This window comes from Lingula anatina, chromosome 2 (genome assembly GCF_051362555.1).
Source record: "Lingula anatina isolate TDL-2025a chromosome 2, LinAna3.0, whole genome shotgun sequence".
Taxonomy (NCBI): domain Eukaryota; kingdom Metazoa; phylum Brachiopoda; class Lingulata; order Lingulida; family Lingulidae; genus Lingula; species Lingula anatina.
In genome coordinates this window covers 45,392,592-45,409,024 of record NC_141768.1, presented here as the reverse complement: position 1 = coordinate 45,409,024, position 16,433 = coordinate 45,392,592, and the positions used below count along the sequence as shown (strand labels likewise).

Below are 16,433 nucleotides of genomic sequence, written 5' to 3'. Positions count from 1 at the left end.
AACAATATTAGATGATATCCATATAAATGAAAAAGATGAAAGAAAAAAGGGTGGAAAAAATTAAGGTAATTTTTTGTTAGGTCAAGGTGTTGTTTATTTAAAAAAAAGGCTTTACACTAACATGCAGCGCCACCTACAAGTAATTTTAGCAAGAACCTGAAACCGGGAATTCCCAGAATTTGCAGAAGGTGGAAGAGAAAGGAGAAGTGAAGTAAAAACACAGAAAGTGAGTGGTCTACCGATACATTAATGATGATGATGGGAAGCTTTCATTCATTCGTAGATGGCCTAAGTGAAATGTGTAGTTTAGATTTTAGTTCGAGGTGTTTGCCGCAAGAGTCACACAGTTTCTTTTATTTCCTGTTATTAGTACATGTACATGTAGGATCTACACAATGTTTTTTAATTGAACTAATTTGGTACACTAATAATTACAGATTTTAGTGTGAATAAACCGTTTAAAATTTTTATCCATCACATGTAGATCAAACTGTATTTCGGTTTTAGTGACACCATGCAGGCCCGTAGCCAGCAATTTCAAAAGGGGGGTTCTTTTTCTGAAAAAGTGGACCTTTTTCCATAAAAACTTCATGAACCTAGGTCAAATTTTACCCAGAGTGGACCTTTTCCCACTAAAAGGGGTGGTTCTTTCTAGCCCCCCGAACCCCCTCTGGCTACGGGCAGCATGTTTTTCTTTTTTTTTTTCAGACCCCACTTTCAAAAATGAGCAATAAGTTGCCCCACTTGATTTTCACCCATAAATAATTTCGTGGAAACTTGAAATTTACCACAGGAGAGGCGCTCAGCATGAACACCTATTTTATATTTTGATTCTAGGATTTTCCCAAGCAGAGTAATATGTTTATGAAATAGACTTAAGTGATAGAAATTTTGGCCACATGTGTGTGCAAAATAGGTTGATACAATGTATCTTTCAAAGTATGCAGTTGAGTTTGACCTTTTAATATTGACTAAATGGGGAACAAGAAGGGGGGGGGGATAACAAAAAAATTACAAAAGAAGCCCAAATTTCCCATAAAATCTGACATACTGGTTAAACAATTAAGCCCTTGTTCTTCTTTGTGGCTTATACATGTATTTCGTCTTGAAGTCTGATATTGGGGGAGGGGGGGGGGGGGCATGTTTTATGGCGGTTCACAAAACAACTAACGTACACCATCTAGGGGCGTCTGCATTTGTTATTACATGTATTTTATTTAGAATTATCATTGTAAATGATAAACTAGGTGGCCTAAAAATGATAGTAGCATGGCATTACAACGGTACATTATGTGTTGTTGACACAGATTTGATTTTGATACACTGAGCTGCTCTACCTGTATTTCATTAATTTATTATTAAAAACTGGGCACAATTGAAATTAAAGATCTTCCTGTAACTGGCAGTGGAGTATTGTACGGTACTTTCCAGGTGAACTGAAATGTGCATGCCCTAGCTGTTTAATGTTACATGTATATTTTATGTGACTTGGGGAGTGCAGGAATAAAGCCCTGACTGCATTAAAAAGTGTATACAGAAAAGTAGATAATATACATGTACAGTGTGGATATGCGATGTGGGGTCATGTCGATACTCCCCCGCACCGATACTCCCCCTCAGTATGTCTGTAATTGTGGGGGAGTATCGGTGTGGGGAAGTATTGGTGCGGGGATGTACCAGTGCGGGGGAGTATCGGTGTAGGGACGTATAGGCATGTAACCTGTGATGTGACCCAGTTCCTTTTTTTCCAGATGTCAGAAGAGAACACAGGAGGTGCCACAAGTGCCTCTGACCAAACAGAAGCTGAAGATTTACCTGGGCATACCACTGACCTAAACATCAGTGCCCAGCTGAACCAAATAAAGATAAACAAGTATATCCAATAATGATATTTATTTATAGTTGTTTATCTGCACATCGCTTATATACTGTTTGGACTTGCAAGCTTCATGACAATTTAAGTGCATTGGTATTTGATTAAAAGAGATGAAGTTTTCAAACCAGAAAATATCCAGAATGTGAATCTGTTAAGGTTCAATTGAAGATATTTCCCTCAAAAATGAAATGATATGAAAAATAAATAGGACCCGCAGAAGTTAAATTGCTAAGGCAATTTATTTGTGAATGAAATAAAAGAAAAGCATGTTGCAGTATATAAAATATTGATTAAAATTCATCTTTCAAGGAGTATAATATTTACTTTTTGTGTGTTTTGATAGAAAATTGAATGAAGAGAAAGGGAAAGGGCAAAGAGTTGCAATCGTTCCACCTGGCTGGCAAGATGATGACTGTTATCCAATCACAGACTCCGTAGGAAAAGCTCTAATTTTCAATAACAAAACATTTAATTCCAATACTTCCAAGAAAACCAGGTAGACTGTGCATAATTTTACTTTTAAGTTTATTTCAAAGATTATTTTATTGTATTAGAGATGTTACATAGTTTTTTAGTATATTTCTGGACTAAAATGTGTTTCACCAGGTACAGTAGCTAGTAGCACGGAAAAAGTTGTGTTACTGTCAAAACGACTACTACTTGTCAAAGTCATTGATCTGACAAGGAAACTAAATATCAGTTCAACCATCAGTGACCAGTTTACTTGCAAAGTGGTACACTGAATTTTGAATCGTGTGAGTACTTTGGTAGCTGAAATGGGTTTCACTTTGGGAATACAAATTGGCTGGTAAGACCGGACAATTCCCCCCAGACAATCCGCCCCCCCCCCCCTCCCCCAAGAAATATATATTTATATACAAACAGACATGCTGAAAACTTTTCAGAATGGCCGGACATTTGGACCGGCAGTAATGAAAAATTTGCCGGACCGAATGCATTTTTGTCGGACCGAAAATCACTCTATTCGTTTGAGACAGATACTACCAGTACGATTAGGGTAGCTTACTTTGTTTGTGAATGTGATAGGTTTGAAATGGAAGGGAAAAAACGCTTTGGGTTTATATAATTTTATTAGTGACGTATGTCGAATGATGACTGTAAATTCAAAATTGCGGCTGTTAAAACTCTTGTCGGTCCTTTGGACCGACCAAGTCCAATTTTTTACCGGTCCAGACAAATTTTCCCGGTCATGACCAACCGGACCGACAGTTTCAGCATGTCTGTACAAATATAAAGTAGAAAGTGTAAAGTTTAAACATTTCATCCATTTTATTAATATTTTTAGTGTGATAATACAGCTTCATCATGAAACAAATTATTTTATAACAAATTCCCTTTTTCATTGAGTACAAGTGAAGGAAGATTTATTAAATATCTAATCGAAGTATAACCACCTATCCTTCAGGTAAAGGTGGAGTAAACAAATATTTTATAAATATTTTTAGTGTGGTGGGTGGTGGGAGTGGTCAAGCAATTAAAAATGACAAATAGTGACAGGGATACCTGGATAAGCGAGAAAATCTGTTTACCCCACCTCTCCCTAGAGATGCACCTTGATTCAAGACTTACTCAATCAAGGGGGAGAAATAAAGCATTTAAAAGTAACAGTTAATTCATCAAAGGGCTACCTGGATGAGTGAGTTCATCTGTTTACCCCTCCTTTACTTGGAGATTTATACTTTGATCAGATTTTTAGTAAAATGTTCTGTATTTCTATCTCGAAAATTTTATGTACTTGTACTCCATGAAAATAATTTGTTTAATAAAATTTATGTTATCTTTCCTTGATTTGCATCATCACACTAAGAAATATTCAGAAAATGGATGAAAAGATTTGAACTTTGTACTCTTTACTTTATATTTGTATATAAATATATATATTCTTCGGGGGGGGGGGGGGGGGGGGGGATTGTCCTGATACCAGACCAGACAAATGTAAGTTGCTATAGACAAAAGAATCTTCACAAGTCTATTACAGTAACATAGCTAATGAAACTCTTCTACACTCGGTACTATTCATTATGCATTGATTTAACTTATAAGCATTAATAATTCAAATAGCAATTGCATTTGATGTAATGTGATTCAGTGATGGCATGAGAATACTGAATTGCTTTAATTTTGTCTTTTCTCCAAGGATGGGAAAATATGGAGAGACAGGAGATGATGCAAAGCAGCTCAAGTCAGTTTTAGAAACGCTTGGTTTTACAGTGAAATTAAAGAAAGATTATACTGTGGACAGAATGTTAGGACATCTTAAAAAGAAGGGTAAGTAATACTTGTTTATTGTGAATAATTAATATTGAACTGTAATGTTTCCATTTTTAATAACAACAGTAGTACTTTGACTGGCTTATGATAGATGTTATAATCAAATACATCACTGCTGCTGTGATTAAGTACAATATTTTACAGAAAAAAACAAAATACAGTAGAAGCTAATTGACAATTTTAAGCAGAAATTGCTGTTTTTTAACAGAGTGATTATTTTATCACAACAGTTAATCCATTGTGCATGTGAGACATTTTTGATATCGTGAAGCATTCATAAAACTAGCAATGTAAATCTCATCTTAACTTGCTTACAACTGAAACCATCAGCAATATCTACTTGCTCTAGGGTGTTGCATAAGTTATGCTTTGTTGGTGCACGAAAATTTTAAACAGTTACTTACATTATTTTGTTTAAATTTTTCAGTGGCTGCACAAGACTTTAGCAAAAATGGGTGTTTCTTGTGTATCATTTTGACACACGGCGAGGAAACAACAGTGGTACGAGATCAAGATGGCACTGTAAGAACTACCCACACTGATCCAAAAACAAGACATTTTTGGGGAAAAGACAGATCTGTAACTGTTGATAAGTTAGTGAGACCTTTCAAAGGTGACGAGTGTCACGAGAGTCTGGCGGCAATACCCAAAATATTTATCATACAGGTAAAGCTAGTGTATCCATGTATCTGACTTGTACATAAATAAGATATACAGTATGTGGTGATGAAATGAAAATCATCCAGGAATTATTCTTTTTATTTATATATTTTAATCAATTATTTTTTGTTATACAAAGCTGTTACAGTCACACTTTGTTGGCAATTAAAACATTTTACAAATAAATTATTTCATTAAAGCAGCATTCTACACATTCTAATATTTTCACAGGCAGATGAGGAAATTATCTTGCCTATCATAGAAAAAGCTAAGAAATTATACGTGGAAAAAGGTCCAAGACTTGCTACAAAGCCTCAGCCATATCTTATTCCAGCAGAGGCCAATATATTGGTTGTGCACTCAGTCATTCCAAGTAGGTGCACATTTTACCACTCTTTTTCTATTGAATTCCTGAATTGGTACCCAGACCATTGAAATTCAAGAACAAATTTACCATTGATGCCCCCACCCTTCTGTCAACTATTATTTGTTCCTACCACTCTGGAGCTGTGGGTTTCAGCTAGGACAGTGACCTGTTAGTACGTGTGTTCCTCTAATGCATGTAATGGCACTTTGCCAAAATTGATACCGGAATATCTCAGATGTAAGGTATACTGATAATGGAATTTTTGTTCAAAATTCTTTTTAAAGCGAACATTAAAATTGTTTAGTGTCTTACAGGGCATAAATTGTATTTATCCAAGTCAACTTTGGCTCAGAGACTAGGATGAATAAAATAATGTAAAAATATCAAAATCATACATTTTTTTTTTTTTTTTTTCATTTTCAGGTGACTGGTCTTGGTCATGGGAAGGAGCAAGCAATGAGGACTACTGCTTTGTAGAGGGCAGCACTACAGAAAATAAACTCCAAAAAGATCAGAAGAAACAGTTATCTTGTTTTGTTCATCACCTGTGCAAAGTATTGAGTGAAGTAGGAGGTGAAGCTGACCTTCAGTCTATGTTGACACAGGTTTGTGGTAGAGTTGAGAAGGATGTTCTGACATACTTGAGGTTGTGGGAAGAAGGAGAACACGGCTACCTCTACGATATGTGTGACCTTATTCCTTACATTTCATCTAGCTTGCTCAAGGACGTTTATTTTCACAAAAACCAGTGACAGCAGCAGTTTTCTTTGTATAAAATGTATTTCAATGAATTTTATCTTGAACCAGTACAAAATGTGGTCACTGAATTGTACTAGAGGAAATATAATGGTCACAATTGTCTCATATTCTCTGGCAAACAATTATTCTGTACTGCACATGGAAGCTGGTGCTCAGATATGACAAAAAGATGGTTATAAGAAAATATCAAAATCATGTTTAAACTATTTTTAAATATTATTAATATTATAATTAGTTATAATTCAAATTCCATGGTCCAAATTAATTTAATATCAATGTGTCTAAAATTTAAATCACTGATGGAGATAATATCCTGTTATAACATATACTACTTAATTTCTCTAACTGTTACAATTCTTTTGTTTTAATAAGCCAACAGAAAACCAAACATGATTTGCAGCACACCATATGATTATGAATAAAAATTAACAAATATATAATGATTTGTGGAAGTTTGCTACTTGATCTTGGAACTAATTAAACGTGAAAGTCCTGTTCATCAGTCTGCCTTCTGTTTATGTTGAACTGGCAGTACTCCCTGTTGAACCGCCTGAGCCAGTCCCAGCAATCCTAGCATTATCACAATGAAGTATGGAATTCTATAGATGGACTCCACAGCATACATTAGCATGATCACTGTAAGCAAGTGCATTACAGAGGAAACCCACTTGTATATGGACCTAAAATGGGAAAAAAGTAATATATGGTCTGAGCCTTGTTTCAGAATGGCATGACGGTCACTCCCACAGGCCAATCTTGACTCAATTTAGCCTAATTTGAATTATTCATTTAGCCTTATGCTAAGTGTAGTCTAATTTGGCTTTGGTAATGTAAACTTTTTTTTTGTCCATTTAATTACTAATGTAGTGACTGTCATGAAATTTTAGAAATTTAAAATTTATCCAGCTTCTAATATGATTGTAAAAAAATTCACACTTGACTGAGCCCAGCTGATAAGACAAAATTTTTCAGAAAGGAAAGAAATTTCTGTTTTGGCACAATTTAACAATCTAGAAGAAAACCCCTTACCTATTCAACGAAGTACAATTCCCTAAATCTATCATAAACATCACCCCAGTAGCAGCAAGTGCCGTGAGACTAGAAGGATCATGCATCAACTTGTTGGTATATCTGAGGTAGATAATAAGGGTAAAACGAGATTACCTATGGTAAACTGTCAAATTTAAGTCTACTTTGGTACCAATTTTATCAAATCAGTTAAACTTATGGCACTTGTATTAAAATAATTTTTCAAAATTATATTTGGTTGTAACTCTTTGCAATAATGATCTTTGAGCAAATTTAATCTAATAGTTTGACACATTTTCATTGCTTGTTGATTAGTTCAAATGGTAACACAGTATTACAGGGGCGTAACCAGGCATACGCACAGATGCACTGTGCGTACAATTTTTTGAGCCAACCATGATATTATTCTCCATAAATTCAGTGTATTTTTCACGGAATATAACGTACCTGGGAATTTTCAAAATCTGTGCGTACAATTTTAAAAGGTCTGGTTACGTCCCTGTATTACATTCATTTAACTGGATTGTGAAATGTACTCACGGCAAATTTTTTATCCAAACTATAAATGCTGGAGAATTTAAAATATACAGAACCATCCAGACTAGCAGAAGACTAAAATGGAGATTGTATTGTCTTGTGGCACCTTCTCGATCATCTGACATGCGGCTCTCAATGGAATAGCAAAGCACCTGAGAAAATTTAAAACAGTTCTAAAGCACTTCAGGAATTAAAAGCAATTTTCTTTTATGCAAAAAAAAATGAAAATGGATGTGCAAACAGCAGGTGAGTTCTTCTAAAACAATAATTATTATTAATATTATTTAATCTAACATTCTGCCGTAATATCCATTTTCTGACATTGCTTTCTCCTTGTTTCATTACTTACCAAATAAGTTTTTACTTATCAATCAATAATATTCAAATTTTAAATAATTTAACAACACTTTCATACTCTTCATTATTATTTTATTAATAATTTATCAATCTAAAATTTTTCATGTATAAATAATTTACCTTAATAAGAGCAATCATATACAGTATCTGAAGACCTAAAGCACCACAGTGGAAGTTAGCGGCATAGGCAGCACCCAACAGTGCTGGGTACTTGAGGAAGCTCAAATATATAACTGGTCTAAAAATCCTGTAAAATAAAACAATTTTATGAACATAAATGTTTTGCTGAGGGAATATCAATTCAAATCATATTCCCATATTTAATATTGAAATGACCCTTGCTTAAGAAGACATCTCTGCTTTAATAGTAATAATAATATCCTTAAAAATCATAAAAAATAACCCCCGCTTTGATAATAGCTCCTGTGTGATGGGATGATAGTGTCAAAACATCAGACTGGCATAGAAATTAGTTTGGTAATGCTTAAAAAACAAAACTGAAGCCCCTGTGTGAATAAAGGACCCAGTTTTAATAGAAATCTCCCTTCCAAAATTCTGAACTTTTACAGAGGGCCAAGACGCCATTTTGTGAAATTCGGTGAAAGTGAATGCTCCTTGGTAACTTGAGGAGTTGACGATATTGCCATTTAAAAATTCATATGATGATTATTGTTAGTTTTAGTAGTAGTAATAGTAGTATGAACAATAATATAATTATATGTATGCCCACCTTAGTAGGAGTTCTGCTATCCTGCCTATGACAGCAATGGTGGCTGTGATGACCCAGACGTTGACCACCACAATGGCCGTGGCCAGGAGATACAGGACAGGTCCATGGAGTGTGTGCCAGGAGATGTCCTTCTGGTCAAGAGATCTATGGTCATTGTCAGGGATACCCAGGCTGACCAGCTGCTCATACACTGATGTTATTCTGTAATGTTTTAAAATAGACATTAAAACTGCACTTTAAGCTGTTACCAGAGAACTGCCTGTATTATTCTTTACATTAAGTGACATTAGTTTATATAATCTCAACTATTTTGAGAAAATGTATCAAATGGTTTGAGGAAAAATTATACAATATTTTTAACTGCATTTAACATTTTTCTCAAGTTATGAAAATCATACTGACAATTTTTTATTCCATCTTGTAGTATGGTACCTCTTTAATTATCATACCTTGTCAGAAAGTTTATAGAAATTTCATCAAATTTATTGTCCATGTGATATTTATTCATTCTTTAATAAAAACAATTTTAATAAATAAAATATCAATTTTAATAAATAAATTAAAATAAATAATTAAAAAAAAACGGCAAACAACCTAGCTATTCTGGCCAGTATGCCTGCTATGAGCACTACTCTCCATGGCTGTCCATATGTTCCCAATGCATACAGGAATGTAGGACAATCCCCATCTAAAAATATATTGAAAAAATACTTTCAATGGTTTTTTAATTTGGGTGGATCCCCCCAAAAAGGAAAAAAATTATGTGCATTTATGGGCTTCTCGATACAAAAGTATGAAACTTGAACAAACTGTCAGAGCAGGATGAAATAAATTTTTAAAAAATTAGGAATTAATAAAACAGAAATATTCATCAAATGGCTTGAGCAATATACATAATCTCATCATTCTTACAAAGCCCTGAATAAGTGCTATCAGTAGATCCTTTTCTAATAAAGAGCATGGCACTTTCACCAAGGCTGATTTTGTTTGCAAATTTCATCAATTGCTATCAATAATTCACAGGTGTGTTCATTAGGAATTCTTTGTATCACTTGCACTGGCCACTTAATACAAGGTGCCCATAAACTATGAACACTTACCAGATATCACTAAGTATAACTTACTAAAAATAATTTTAATATAAATCTTGCAAAGTACAAACTGTGTATCACAAATGGTGTTATTTGTTAATTTCTCAATTAAATAAAAGGTGGTTCAATTTATTTCATTAAAATATACATTTTGCCAATTTGTGCAAACTTTTGGAACACCCCATAGCTTTACAATGCAAGCAACTGGCTGGTCAATATCCCACAGCTATTTACTGAGGTAGAAGTGCTGAAATATCATTGACCAAGGTGTCACTTCATCCAGGGGCAACATGCTGTGAATATACAACTTAAGGTAAATTCCTTGTGAAATTTAGAGATTAGATAGAAATTAAGAGATTATTTGCAGATTTGGAAATTACAGTAGGCGCCGATTACCTGTCAATTTGACTTTAACTTAAATTATCATTTAACTCCTAATTTTGTAGAATGGGTTTTTTTTAGCTTAAATGTCCTGTTTAAATATCCAAGGATCTAATAATACAGCCAGGCAGGTAAACTACAATTGGTTATTAACTGGCAAAGAATGATAAAATAAGTGTCTATATAATATAAAACTTAATGCAGGAAATTTATGATGAATTTAAAAAATCAAAATGAATTATTAGGAAAAACAAAATTTCTACCTGGTTTACCAAGGCACTTGAGTTGATATAGCAAGGCCATCAAAATATTTGCCACAATGTATGATGGGAGGAGCAGGGCATAGAAACGCACATACTGAAAATAAAAGAACTTGTTTTAAAATTGGATATTTGATACACTAGGCTGAAAGGAATAAACGTTGATGTTACAGGTAAGATATCAACATAACCCAGCAAACTGAAAATGTCCTGTGGAGCACCTTCTCATATAATCACTGCTAATTAGTTATCTTTTTGACAGACTGTCCAAGGAAGTGTACTGGCTTACAAAATAGATTTTATTAGTTATTACACAGGGAATATCTCTACCCAAACAACAATGCAAACAAATTTTTCCAAAGAGATGTATTTTCTTTGTTTACAGAAATAGCAATGTGTTCAACTAACCAATTGCAAATTGCTTATAATCAGTAGCACTATCAATAAAAATCTGAATTCAAAATTGCCAAATTACTCGATCATAAACATTGTATAAAAAGTTCCATTTATAATAAACGTCATTCAATTCTAAAATCCATATTGTCACCAACAATATAGACAGCACAACAATACAGCTATTGAGTTTGTTTTAAAAAAAAAGCAAATATGACTGTCAGCAGTCAGTTACTAATCAAACAGGCCTTATAATTAATGTTTACAATACGATCAATGATAGAATGATACACTATATCTGAAACTCGTAGGTCGCTTGTGAAGACACTGTATTGACATTGCGATAAGCGTCAGTGCAAAATAAATTCAGTGTTAGTTGGACCAACAGACATCCCAGGCAGGAAGGAGAGAGAGCTGATTTGAGCTTGTGTCTACGATGTGCGCAGCATGTGAGTTGCCAACCACTTATATTTAACAACAAAACTGAATCCGATAATTTGTTTTCATTTGAAACCACCATATTTGCTCAGTAGTAGGCATTTTGTATTTGCACTTGTCTGTGGTAGCCACTTTTCTGTTCACTGACGTGAAAATGCATTATCCAGGCAGCAGAGATTTGTTTGATTTTGTCTTCAGTTACGGCTTTTATAATATTGAATGTACAACCAGCATCAGCTGAGGCTAACAAAATACTGCATTAATTTTACTCCCTGGGTACCATATAGCACTGATTACTTAAAGGTAATTTAAGCCAAACGGTTAGATACAACAAACAGATGCTAAAAAGGAGAAAAAAAAACAGCTTGAATAATATTGCATGTACAGCCAGCATCAATGAGACTAATGAAATGCTGTGTTAATATAATCCCTTCATTCCATGGAAATGACGTTTAAAGGTAACCCAAGTCAAACTAGAAGAGAAAACAGAGGTGAAAAAAATGAGGAACTCTTGACACAGCAATGTCAATCTACCTTATTTCCAGTGATTACTAACCACCATTGAATTTATTATTAAAAACCTTTACTCCTTGTAGAAATCAAACTGATCTGGGCAAACACAGACACACAGTTGGCCAACCATAAACAGTTGCACACAAATGCTTAATGCATTTAATGGGGGGTATTTACACTTTACAAATTGACTGCACTATTCAGTTGTATTTTCACTACAAATAGACTGGACAATGCAATGATATGGATTGATTGATCTTAGAAAACCCACTCTCAAGGTGTTTTCCTTAGCTACTCCTCTGGGTCGATAGGCACAGAGATGAAGCACAAAGTTTTGTTGGGTGTCATTTTTCTACAGATTTGACTCTTGGTATCTTTACAACAGAAAATGTAAGAATGTCAGATCACCAGCCAGGGTTTTTCAACCTTAAAATCACAGTGAGTTTTTTGGACAATACCAGTTAAATGTGAGTATCTTTCATTGATTCATTTTTGTAACTGGAGTAAGTGAAGTGTTCTCTAGCTATGAAAATAATGCATAATTGAAAGTGTTAAAGCTACTTAATCCCCTACTGAAACCAAATGGCTGAGGAAAAAACACAAACCATGCCATATTTCCCTTCATCTGTCTAATTACTCAACAAAAATGTTTTTAATGCATGAATTTTGCCTGAACTCATATAACTACTGTGTATATATGTTACAGTGAAATAAACATATAAACATATAAACATATATGGATACAAAAATTTTAGTGTTAGGCAAAACAAAATGAAACAGGCTGTCATACATGTATGCCGTGCAAAGAAAAGAAAAAGGTGGAGTTTAATGTAAGCATACGTACAAAACTGGTAGCACCCCTGAAATCTTCTGTGACTACTAGGTAATTTTATCTCCATATGCTGGTTAGATAATATCTCATGTAAGATGACATGATTTTCCATTCTTTTTCAAAACAAGATATATTTTATGTAACTATGAATGACTTAAATCACGCCAGTTTGAAAAGACCACAACCTGTCAGTAAACAGTCTACAAGATAAATGATAAACTCAATAAATAAAGTTCATGTTTATCAAATATTGTTGTCACAACAAACCAATATTACTATTGCAAATAAAGTGTGTGCTTTGCCAAAAGACAGGGAAATGATGAATCAAACTGTTAAGTCAAAACAACTCACATAACCAGTATGCTCTTACATATTATGTTAGGATACCTTTTGATCCAGCCAATATAAAGTTAACCTATTTCTTTTCATATTTCAAAGAGATCAAAATGTTGAGTCAAATCTATAACTGTTACAATTGATAGCATACTGTTTTATCTATCATTTCTTTAATTTCATCAAATTTGTCATAAAAAAAAAAACTAACCTCAGGTGGGGCGACAATATTATTTTTCTCAACTAAACATATTCTAAATAAGCAACAAATCATCTCATGACACTTATTAAATTTTACTGTAAAATATCAAAATAATCATGTTTTTCTTCATTACAGGGATGACACAGACATAAGAAGTATGATTTCTTCAAGACCTCAAACATCGAAGGAACTAGTGGCCATAAAAACAAACCGTTACGACGCTCTAACTCCAATGAGAGGAATCGCCAAGGAGAAAAACGTCAAATTTCACAGCAACATTGTACAAAAAGAGGAAACTTACAGGAGTAAATTGCTGGAAACCTGTGCCCCCGAATACAACGCAGGTCGCTTGAGTGCTGCTAGAGTCTTGGAAATCGACACCTGGAGACAGGACGTGGAATCTCCCCTGCATCCAAAGAGACTACACTGCCACAACTGTCAAGCCAAGCAAGAGAAGCTTGTGTTTCTCAAGGATATCCCCCCTCCCACTCCTTGCCCTACAAATGCCAGCCAAGCTTCAACTTTTGTCCCCACTAGCTCAGTTACCAGGTTTAAAAGCTCTACCTGGCCAAAGAGACTTGGGTCGAACAAACAGCTGGAGGCCTTAAAAAACAGACTTGCTGATGTGTCTCTTCATTACACAGATATGAGGCAGAGTGTAGAAAATGGTTTCAAGAGAAAAAGATCTCCCACCAGAAATGAGATTGAGTACGACATCAGGTTGCAGAGGCCAGACAGTGGTTTTCCAGCAGAGGACGTTTCCTCAAGTGACTCCGAGATAGAGGTTAAAACAAAAACTCAAAAAAGTATGAGGTCTCATTCAAACTCTCTTCTTCACGTGACCTCTATTGACGACTGTCGGATGTCGCACAGAAAATCACCCAGAAGAGTTCTCAGCGCTCATCCTGCCAGCAGACGTAGAGGAGATAGTGGAAAACGTGCAGGTACTTCTCCCGGGTTGAAATATTTTCACCAAGGCAGCAGCAATTCAAGACCGCAAAGTGTGGGTACTGTAAGTACAAGCTTTAGCATTGGTGGACACAGCGATCACACTCTACGACAGGGCAGTGGCAAATCTGGCATTTCCAGTGCCATTTCAAGACAAATTTCTACAGTAACCGAGCCAACCCATGCTGTAGACACTTGCAATAATGCAGCAGTGGAAAAGGCATTTCAAAACTTACTTAGCAGTCATGATATTGTACATAACACTGCAAAGAGAGGACTTTTCAAATATGAAAAATTTGCCTCGAAAAAATGTCAATTCAAAGAAGAATCTGAAGGGTTTAAAAAGAGAAATGCTGAGCTGCATGCTTATATAGAAAGTGCAATCATCAACAAAACATTATCAAAGGACAAAGATGGTGTGTCTGCTGGCAAAACGCGAAGAAGACCAAGTTCGGCAGGAAGTATTTCTTCGAACAGATCAGACCAATCAGGAATTACCTTCAAAGTGAGACCAGCAACATCTGACAGTAAAAAAACAAAAGACAGCTCATCAGTTATGACCAACAAAAAAGGTCCAGTCAAAAAGCAATTTTTGGAAACTCTTTTGGATTTACAAAGTGAGATAGACACACTAGATAATGAGGAGTCAATGCAAAACTAGATTTTTTTACATATGTCTTTCGAAAAATTGAATCAAAGACAGCCATTGAGGACCATGCTGTACTATATACACAACTGAAGAATTTTATCCTAGGGGATTATCATGAAGTGGTATTTTAAATTTATCTTTAGGATTTAAACCCCAATGCAAATTCCTTCAATGTTACTACAGGGTTAATCTGAAAATCAAACAGTATGACAATAGTGAGGCAAGTTAGATGAATGACCTGGAGAGTTCAATAATGTTGTTTCCATGTACCACGATACTGTTCTCTTTACAGTAAGGCTCAGATTACAAGTAACAAATTGCTGACAATTATTTTTTTGGTCTACATGCAATTGGCTTGAAGAGACTTCTTTGAGGAGGAGAAAGGCCTTGCTACTTAAATTTGAGGAGAACATAGTGGTCTTGGCACATAAAAAGAGCAAAAATATGTGTCTACTGCAATGATTTACTTGGCTATTAATATTACAAACGACACTGTGCAATTGTATAATTGTTTGCTCAATACTGATATTTATCAAAAATGTATTAGTCAAAGTTATAGATGTCACTTAATTTCAACGACGGGCTATGCAATTCATACCTGACTAAAATATAACATGACTGTTCAGCAGTCACATTTTCTTCTAAATGTTATCTGTTATTGAAGAAATCACTTTTCAGTTAACAAAGTGCATGCAATTTATATTGCAGCTGTAATGAGTGTTCTTTATTCTGAATATCCACTAAGAATGACTACTTTAAAAAAGAAATTCAGAATAACATGTTTAGTCAGGAACAATGTTATTGTGCAATAATATACCGATATGATCAATTCAGGGTGAAAGTCAGAAAAAATCAATTGTCATTTATGTATTGGTGAACAAAGGAAGAGATCAAAAACAAATCTTCTGTGACATAAATGGAAATATAGATTTATGATATACAATTATTACATAAAAGAGATTCCATTCCTTTTTAAACTGTAGTTGTTGTAGTCAAACACCAAAAAGTCAATTATAATATTGTATATCCCTATGCACCTGGGATGTTTGCCACTGGCCAACCTAAAGCAACTGACTACTAAATTTAGTACCAGACTAGTAAAAAGATAACTTTTCAAAGTTACGAATTCAACTGAACGAGTAAAAATTTCTGCAATTATTCTGAAATAATTTTTAATTATTCAGAGATGTCATCTCTGGACCTATTAAAGTTTGTTTTAGATTTGGACTAATTGTCTAATAGTTTTCTTGGGCTCACTAGTCAGAGTGACTAACCAGTGGGCTGAAGATTAAAACACAAAGGCTGTTTCCTGGTAAAAAGTTTTAGAATTCAACTTACCTGGCCAAATAATTCCTTGTAAGCCACAGCTATCTGTACTTTATAAGTACACCCTGGGTGTAACAAGATGTAGAACTCTGCAGCATCCCTGGAATCGTCTGGCATCCCAGCATGCAACTTCAAGGAGAGATTTCCTGTCTGCCCAAGGCTTTAGGATAAAATGTAACGTGATATGAATACCAACAACTATTTTATAAAACTATGAGTACGTCTTGTATCATTTCTACTTTTCTTGTATATTATAATTTTACACATTTAAATGCATATTAAAATATACATTCCTTTTTCAAAAGATTAAATAGAAAAGCAAAGACGGCACAAAAGAATATTTGTTACTAAATTTTTGACCAAAATATCAGTCTTGAAATAGCTGCATATTTATACATTTATGTATATTATAAGAATAAAACAGATAATATATTTTTATCATATACTGTATTCTGTTATT

At 34.4% G+C, this 16,433-nt stretch overlaps 3 protein-coding genes across 5 annotated transcripts in view; 2 read left to right on the top strand and 1 right to left on the bottom strand.

The window, feature by feature from the left end:
* The first annotated feature begins 52 nt into the window (after positions 1-52).
* On the top strand, positions 53-6,397 carry LOC106161486 (caspase-7-like). Its single transcript, XM_087006517.1, has 7 exons — positions 53-226; positions 1,752-1,873; positions 2,220-2,372; positions 4,035-4,165; positions 4,596-4,834; positions 5,060-5,201; positions 5,619-6,397. The coding sequence occupies exons 2-7, from the start codon at positions 1,752-1,754 to the stop codon at positions 5,945-5,947; spliced, it is 1,116 nt and encodes a 371-aa protein (XP_086862643.1). The 5' UTR covers positions 53-226; the 3' UTR covers positions 5,948-6,397.
* LOC106169946 (GPI inositol-deacylase) overlaps positions 4,912-16,433 on the bottom strand; it is a 20,013-nt gene continuing 8,491 nt past the window's right edge. The window contains exons 20-27 of the mRNA XM_013549616.3: positions 15,986-16,133; positions 10,343-10,436; positions 9,202-9,295; positions 8,608-8,808; positions 7,998-8,124; positions 7,524-7,672; positions 6,984-7,085; positions 4,912-6,634 (exon numbers count right to left, since the gene is read on the bottom strand). Of these exons, the coding sequence (XP_013405070.2) occupies positions 6,454-6,634; positions 6,984-7,085; positions 7,524-7,672; positions 7,998-8,124; positions 8,608-8,808; positions 9,202-9,295; positions 10,343-10,436; positions 15,986-16,133 (1,096 nt within the window). The 3' untranslated portion in view covers positions 4,912-6,453. The remainder of the gene's footprint in view (positions 6,635-6,983; positions 7,086-7,523; positions 7,673-7,997; positions 8,125-8,607; positions 8,809-9,201; positions 9,296-10,342; positions 10,437-15,985; positions 16,134-16,433) is intronic.
* Positions 9,361-16,407, top strand: LOC147763748 (uncharacterized). 3 transcript variants are annotated; one of them, XM_087006516.1, is made up of 2 exons: positions 9,361-10,011; positions 13,186-16,407. In XM_087006516.1, exon 2 carries the CDS (start codon positions 13,208-13,210, stop codon positions 14,657-14,659), a length of 1,452 nt encoding a protein of 483 aa, XP_086862642.1. In that variant the 5' UTR covers positions 9,361-10,011; positions 13,186-13,207; the 3' UTR covers positions 14,660-16,407. The 3 variants fall into 3 exon arrangements, with proteins under 3 accessions (XP_086862642.1, XP_086862640.1, XP_086862641.1); XM_087006514.1 differs by lacking the exon at positions 9,361-10,011 and adding an exon at positions 11,086-11,181; XM_087006515.1 differs by lacking the exon at positions 9,361-10,011 and adding an exon at positions 11,270-12,150.

Excerpts from the sequence above, each read along its gene's own strand:
- LOC106161486 (XM_087006517.1), top strand. The coding sequence starts at position 1,752 with ATGTCAGAAGAGAACACAGGAGGTGCCACAAGTGCCTCTGACCAAACA. Across the intron at positions 1,874-2,219 it reads AACCAAATAAAGATAAACAA|AAAATTGAATGAAGAGAAAG; the intron begins GTATATCCAATA and ends GTGTTTTGATAG. Across the intron at positions 5,202-5,618 it reads TGTGCACTCAGTCATTCCAA|GTGACTGGTCTTGGTCATGG; the intron begins GTAGGTGCACAT and ends TTTCATTTTCAG.